Below are 7582 nucleotides of genomic sequence, written 5' to 3'. Positions count from 1 at the left end.
GGATGATCCGGGCATGTCCCGATGATCCGGGTCGAGGTCCGGATGATCCGGGCAGGTCAATCTCGCTCGGGAACTGCTCGGGAAGAACATGAAAACGGGGAGAAATTTGATGATTTCGCGGATTTTGGATGGATTTCTAGGTGGAGAAGGTGGGGAAAAGCAAGATCCACGAGTTACACACCGAATCCACGGATCAAAATCAACAAAACATCATCAAAACTAACCAATCACAAAAAAATTTGGGGCTATTTTTGGTGGGGATTTTCGGATTTAGGACGAAAACAACAAAATCAAGCTAGAAAAAGAGGGGTAGGGGCTCCAAAACGTGATCAACGTGGCTCATGATACCATAATGATGTAGGGTGGAACCCTATAGCGTCGATCTTTCACGTTTGGAGTGGATCCTACGGGGAGACACGAAGAACACGCGGAAGCACAAAGGGAAAACACGGGGAAAACGAGAGAGAATCACTCAACCAACAAGGAATCGATCACACAAGTGCTAGATCACCACACACATAAGTGATACATATGATCCACAATCAACAAAGGGAAAGGATACAACGGAATCGTTCTTCTCCAAGAGGAGGCCTTGATGTTCTTCCCTAAAGAGGGGTCTTGAATCCGCTTGGGGATCTTCTCCGGAGAGGTCCTGATCTCCGAGGAGAAGTATCCAAGTGGATGAGCAAAGGCTCTCACACAAACATGAGCTAATCCAATGCTAAGTCTCAAAAGGAGGAGGAGGAGTCCTATTTATAGGCTAGGGGGCGAAGGGGTACACGGGCTCAGCCCAACACGCGCTGGCCGGATGATCCGGGTCCGAAGTCGGATGATCCGGGCTGGTCCGGATGATCCGGGTGGAGGCCCGGATGATCCGGAGACTCGGCTGGTGGAGGCGCAGGGCCGGATGTCCGGCTGGCGGTCCGGACGTCCGGGCAGGGTCCGGATGATCTGGGACGGGGTCCGGATGATCCGGCTTCAGGGGGGAGGCTTCTGTAGTCTTCGGTCGAATTAGCCGGATCGCCCGAGCCGGGGTCCGGATCGTCCGGGCTCTGTCCGGATCGTCCGGGCCGCCGTCCGGATCGTCCGGACACCCTGGTCCTTGGTGCTTTTTCCTCTCCGTCTTCATGCATGTCTTCCGCTTCCGGTTCTCCTTGCTTCCTAGCTTCTTCACGGTGAACTCATTGGTACCTGAGTATGCATAGCGTTTCCGTTTGAGGTAGTAACCATGTCTCATGTGAATCGAAAGGGAATTGTGAGAGGAGTGATGTCACCTCGGTTTCAAGAGCTCTTGCACGTGCTCGAGTCATAGGTCCTTGAGGGATTGGATGTGTTGCTGTAGAGTCCATGGGGATGATGGAAGGATGCTCCGCATCACTTTATCTCTTGGTCCCCTAAGACTACAGCAGCCTTATCTAAGCACCTGAAAGAATTCAAATGTCAAAGTGCAGAATACATATTCAACTAAAAGGTAACAAAATGACTCAAATTGCAAAACACAATCTTCACCACGAGTCCATGATTATATCTAAAGCGTTACAGAAACTAAGTTGTGGTTTTAGGCTGTATTACACATGCAAAAAATCTAATGTTTTTTTTTGTGTGTGGAAAGGAGGGTAATACCCGGCCTCTGCATCATTGCAATGCACACAGCCACACAAAATTCTAATGTTTGATCATAACATAACATGACTCACATCCACAATATTGCGAGAGACATTTAATTCTATCTGGTAGATGAGATGGGGCTGATTAGGACTGATATATTTCATGCCAAATTGTTCTGACTAATTACAATCGGGGGTTGTGGTTGATGAAGAGTACGATATAAGGGAAAATTGAGCTTTATTTCTCTTTGAGATTCACATGAACAAATCAAGGCTACATGACAATGTAACTTTTTGATACAAAGATCTTTTCTAATAGCTCTAACAACATCATTCATTATAAGAAAATGAACATAAAAGCCGCTACTAATTTCATAAATATTTGTTGACCCTATTTTCGTAAAATAATGTTAAGGGGGATATTACACCTTCCAGATGTCTATTTGCAGCTAGTGGGGAATTCTAGAAAACATGCGAACTAAGTTTCTTTTGTTAAACAGACAAATTTAAACTAACTTGTCCGCTATGCTAGCAGCCTTGGATTCCGTCATATGATAAACATACCTGAATCCTTCAGTATGTGCCAATTTGTTTGGTGCTTCATTGGTTAAGTCGGCATCATTTCCATCAAACAATATTGAGCTATCAGCAGGAACCTCCACTTTTCTCTTTTTAAATGACGCAACAAACACCGCTACAAGACTTTTAAGTGGGCTTCCAGTAGGAAGTTGAACCCTGTAGATTGGTGTTCCTGCCAAGAAGGCAACTGTGGCGATAATGAGGCATATCGATGAGATGCCGAATCCAAGTGACCAAGCAACATTTTGCTGTATCCATACAACAACTGTCCCCGAGATGAAGACGCCAAGGTTAATGGCAATGAAGAACCAGCTAAAGAAAGCCTGCTTCTTTTTACTCTGCTCAAGGTTTGAATCATCATACTGATCAGCTCCAAGGGGGAGCAAAGCTGATTTAACCCCTCCAGTCCCAACCGAGACAAGGTATAGTGCAGTAAAGAAGACAAAATTCTGAAACCCTGTGGCAGGAGGGCATGAAGTTCCTTCACATGCGGCGGGTTGTAAAGATGGAATGATCGCCGAAGCAGTAATGATGAGCAACCCCTATTTGTTGACAGACAAATTGAGGAGCTAAGAAATCACACATAATGACTGCAACAAAATGGGCATAAAAGAGAGCAAGGTCTGAAGTAATAGAATGCATGTACTTACAGTAAGATAGAATATTATGGAGATGGCGACGGTCTTGTACTTCCCCCAGTATGTATCAGCAAGAAACGCTCCAAGGACGGGCGTAAGGAACGTGGTGCCGTTCCATGTATCGACATTTGCAGCATTTGAAGCGGTAGTTCCGTGAAGGACCTTCCCAAGATATACTACCAAGTTGAGGGCAATACCAGCGTAGGCAATGCTCTCCAAGAACTCAAACGCTGCAGTGAAAAGGAGTGTTAATTTTGTTGCGACATAAGAAAATGTTCATCACATAGTAGGTTTGTCTGCATCCATGAGACTGGTAGGAAGTAATATGAGGAGCTGACCCAAGATAATAGCAGGAGCCTTCCAGTTGAAGGGTTTGCCGTTGTGATTTGCTGATGAGACCTGTATGCATGGAGAAACAGATGAACCAAGTTAAAGGTGACCAGACCGTGGGCTTGAAACGAGGAAAAAAAATTGTGGACTTGAAATGAGGAAAAAAAATGGTTGACCAATTTAGGGAGCTGGGCTGAGAGCTGAGAAATTTAGTTTGAGGCGGATAGCAAGTGCCCAAGCGTCAGTGCAGAGGAGTGACAAGCAGGAGTGCGAATCTAAGGTGGAATTTGGATGTAATGTAAGTGAGCCGAGATCGGAATGTGCGCGCTTGCTTGCTGCTACAAGCAAGCCAGCGAGCGACGGGGAGATCTAACAGGATGAGCGTCGTGTGCATACAATGAGAGTAGTAGTACTAAAATTGAGCAACACCAACCCTATCTGACAAACCCGGTGCTGAATCTGAATCCTGTGGCGTGGCCATGAATCCGAGGAGTCTGATCTCAATCTCTCACTGCTTGCGACGCGAGAGATGCCGGTGGTAGTAGTAGAGTAGAAGAAGAAGATTTGTGATGTCGTGTTGAGCCGCCGAGCCAGAGCAGAGAAATAAATGGGTGGCGGGTAGGCAGGCGTTTTGGGGGAATGGGCTTTTCCGGTGGGGGAGTCGGGTTACCTGGTTGGGGCTGTGCTGGTGGGAGAGGAGGGGCGCCTCTCCGGCCTCCGCGTCCATGGTGATGGCGTGCCGCCCGTGGCCGTGGGTGCCGACGGAGGCTGGCCGGAGCTGGGATCCCTCCCCCTTTCACGTTCCCCCGGGTCCGCTTCCTCCCGTTCCAGCCTCGTCGTCCTTGGCACGTAGTAGCCGCCAGTACCAACGACTTTTATTTCTTCTATCTACTCTCCCGCTCCTGCCTCAACTACTACTACTGTTATTAAGCAGCATCAGGGCACGTGTGTGTTCCCATCCCGCTCGCTCTCATCGAGCTGTGGCTTGCGTCGTGTTTAGCGCGAGTTGCGTATTTCAATTGTCTCCGTCGCTTTCTATTCAGATCCACCCAGCTCCATTCATTTCCTTACGCCCTCGAGATCGAGTATACTAGTACTGCTTTAGACAGTGAGACCGGATCTTCCCTGACTGATTCCCTCCCGTAGTCCCGTAGCAGTAGCAGTAGCACAGCCGACTTTCCTCCACTCGTGTTGAGCATGTCCTTTATTTATTTTTCCCTGAGAAAAAATAAATAAAGTATCAGCTGTTCGTCCCTGCCCTGTCCAGTTCCTCGAAGCTTGTTTTCCTTTTTCGTTTCTTTGATTGATGTGTGTGTGGGGCATGACTTCATTCGCTGTCTTGCAGGCTGTCCATCTATCCACATCCAACTGCGTCATTCACTTCTTTTTCTAAAGGGAAAAGTATATCTTTTGTTCCTGAACTTTTTTTAAGTATAGAAATGGTCCTTCAACTTTAAAATCGATAAAGATTGGTGCTTCAACTATTTAAACCTGATTAGTTTAGTCCTCTATCTCAACAAAAGTGGTTTTTATGCTGACTTGGTATAGTTTTGACCAGTCTTTGCCCATGTAGCAATTTTCTTCTTCCTTCCCATTTTAATTATGTTGGGCATTTTGTTGAGCGGTTGGCGGGCGCCGAGCAAGAGGAGCATAGGTAGGCGTGAAGCTTGTGTGGCTCACGGGAGCATCAAGGCCAAGGTAGGACTGTGCTCATGGCTAGCAGCGGCGCGGCGGCGAGACACCATGCACGCATTGGCGAGTGCCAAGGTCGGAGGTCTTCTGTGTTGTGTCTTGTACACCAGGACGCCCGGCCCGATTATGACGGGGGTACGCCTCCATTTCAAAAAAGGACGCCCGGCTTGAAAGGCATCCCTCGATCGGGCGGACCACGTCAAACCTGTGTCGCCACGCTCCTGCTACGCGGCGACCACGCTGGGGTGCACCTGGCCAACCGACGGTCCGACGCAAGTTCTGGCAAAGGGTCGCCGTGCGCGACCAGTGCCTCATACTCAAGCTCTCCAGGAGGAGGATGCTGGGGCGGCCGAGCTCGTCGACGACGACAACGAACATGACCTGGGCGCCTGAAGCGGCGGGGGATGTGAAGCGTCGTTGGCGAGGCGCGCGTACTTGTGGATGCTCGCAGTCTCGCACAAGGTCCCGATCGCACGTGAACGCAAGCTCTGCCGAAGACAATACACATGTACAGACCTGTTGGCTCCATTCCCTCGTGAACAAGCACACACGTACACAGAAGCAGTCGACGAACTCTTGCTCACTGAGCGCGCCGTCGCCGTGCCACAACCCCAATCGCCTGCACCCTATGCGTGCTACGCCCAAGCCACACAGGCTGCACACCTACCTCCTCCTACTGCCCGGCGCGCGCCAACCACTCGATGAAATGCCTATCTGGGTTAAAATGGGAAGGAGGAAGGAGATTTCCATGTGGGCGAAGACTGGTCAAAACCATGTCAAGTCAGCACAAAACTGCTTTTGTTGAGTTCTAGGGATTAAACTAATCCGGTTTGAGAAGTTGAGGGATTAATGTTTGCTGGTTTCAAAGTTAAGGGATCATTTCTATATTTTCGAGAGAATTCAGGGATTGAAAAATATACTTTTTCCTTTTCTAGTCTTAAGCTCATCTCCACAAATCAAACCAAACCATCCAACTGCGCCATTCACTCCTTTTTCTAAATAAACTTCAATCTTAAGCTCATCTCCGCAAATCAGACCAAACCAGATGATGTTATTTTTTGAGGAAGTCCATCATAGCTAGCTTTACTGATATGAAGACACGAATACATCATTCACCGGTTTTCTCAGCTATAAAGTTTGGGGGTTCAACAACCCAACTACAGGAATTCTTATTACTAAAATCAAACCATGCTAGCTCATGTGCCGCATAATTCGCTTCTCATCCTGAAGACCAAATTCTTTGCATAGTTGATAGTCCAAAGGATTTGGATGACAGATAGGCCAGACAAGTGCAGTTGGACAAATTGTGGCCTCTACCCGCTATGCAAGAGGGAGCTGGAAACATCATCACACTTGTTATGCAAATGCCGCTACACTTCAAGGCATTGGGGTTTGGTTCGGGATTGACTCCAACTAGCGCACCTTGGCACCATCTTTTGGGCTATGGACAGGTCCACAATAGGTTGGTGGATCAAAATGTCCGGAAGCAACATCCCAAATAGGAGTGTGATGGCTCCCATCACCATGCTCATGTGTTGGACCATTTGGAATGAGAGAAATGCAAGGGTCTTCCAGCACAAATCCGCCCCTATGACGCTTCTCATGGAGGAGATTAAAAAGGAAGAAAGACTTTGGGTCATCATAGGTACAAAGCGTTTGGGTCAACTAATGTCGGGACAATAGTTGTACTAGTGTTGGTGCTTTTGCGTCTCTTGTAACCTCAACTCTATTTCTCCCTTAATTAATGGATGAGGATAATCATATGCCTTCGTTTCATAAAAAGATCGCTTCTCATAAGCAACATAAGAATTTGACCTTCCCGGTCATTGTTGTACGTGTCAACATAGTCCACCTATATTGTTGTCGCTGCATCCCACCATTGCAATTGTCCCCGTATATAACTTAATGTGATGTATAGGAGCAATTTGCTGCAAGGGACTAACCTTTGCCATCTCTGTTGATCACCATCCTCGACTGAAAGAACACCGTGCCCCATGTTTTGTTTTGATAATTGATGACAATGTCTATGGACTAATGGTTGTTTTGAGTTATATTTAAAGTTTTGTCCATAGGCGTTGCTTAAGACCATATGTTCACTAGTTCAAACGGATTTTAACCCTTTCCTCGACGGAGTTTTAAGCCGTCGCCTTGTATGTGTGTGTGATAGGGGGTCTTTTCCACACGGCCCAGAAACTGTCAGGGATAGGCGAGTAGCCACTGGCGATTTTCATAGAATAAATGTATAAGAAGTCGTGGCCTATCCCACACGTTCGGCCTCGACGTTACGTTTCTGATTCGAGAGACATCCGAAACAATTATGCAGCTATACTCATGTGGAAAAGATGAATATCACAAACATTTAATCTACTGATGTGTTTGCGATAGGTACGTTATCGCACACAGTTAAAACATGTAAAATGTATGCGGTGCCTCAACAATCACCAACGTGTCCATTTCATAACTGTGTGCGATGGGTATTCCTATCACACATGGGCTCCATATATGCACGGTCTTCTTTTTGTCCAATATTAGATACGCATATAAGTATGAAATGTTTGCCGTGTTACATGAATCACACACGCATATAAATGGACCATGTGTGGTTCCGCTGGAAAATTCAACATGCATATGAGACGAAATCGTGTGTTCGTCCGTTGAGCATCGCAAATATTTTTAGTCAAAGAACCGTCTATTTTATATTTTTCCATCGCACACGCTGTTTTCTTAACCCTGTGT

General features: G+C 47.0%; 1 protein-coding gene across 2 annotated transcripts; it reads right to left on the bottom strand.

Annotated features, from left to right (window-relative positions):
* Window positions 1-757: 757 nt before the first annotated feature.
* Window positions 758-4101, bottom strand: LOC123126657 (protein NRT1/ PTR FAMILY 8.3). 2 transcript variants are annotated; one of them, XM_044546724.1, is made up of 5 exons: window positions 3825-4101; window positions 3163-3223; window positions 2837-3054; window positions 2172-2728; window positions 758-1423 (listed from the first exon to the last, which is right to left on the bottom strand). In XM_044546724.1, exons 1-5 carry the CDS (start codon window positions 3879-3881, stop codon window positions 1375-1377), a joined length of 942 nt encoding a protein of 313 aa, XP_044402659.1. In that variant the 5' UTR covers window positions 3882-4101; the 3' UTR covers window positions 758-1374. The 2 variants fall into 2 exon arrangements, with proteins under 2 accessions (XP_044402659.1, XP_044402660.1); XM_044546725.1 differs by having other exon boundaries at window positions 3588-3847.
* Between the last annotated feature and the right edge of the window lie 3481 nt (window positions 4102-7582).

This window comes from Triticum aestivum, chromosome 1B (assembly GCF_018294505.1).
Source record: "Triticum aestivum cultivar Chinese Spring chromosome 1B, IWGSC CS RefSeq v2.1, whole genome shotgun sequence".
Taxonomy (NCBI): domain Eukaryota; kingdom Viridiplantae; phylum Streptophyta; class Magnoliopsida; order Poales; family Poaceae; genus Triticum; species Triticum aestivum.
The sequence above is the reverse complement of the archived record's forward strand: the minus strand, read 5'-3'. Positions and strand labels throughout refer to the sequence as shown.

Coding starts and splice junctions, on each gene's coding strand:
- LOC123126657 (XM_044546724.1), bottom strand. CDS start 3,881: ATGGACGCGGAGGCCGGAGAGGCGCCCCTCCTCTCCCACCAGCACAGC. Junction 2,729..2,836: donor CCATAATATTCTATCTTACT/GTAAGTACATGC, acceptor GTCAACAAATAG/GGGTTGCTCATCATTACTGC. Junction 1,424..2,171: donor GCACATACTGAAGGATTCAG/GTATGTTTATCA, acceptor GAATTCTTTCAG/GTGCTTAGATAAGGCTGCTG.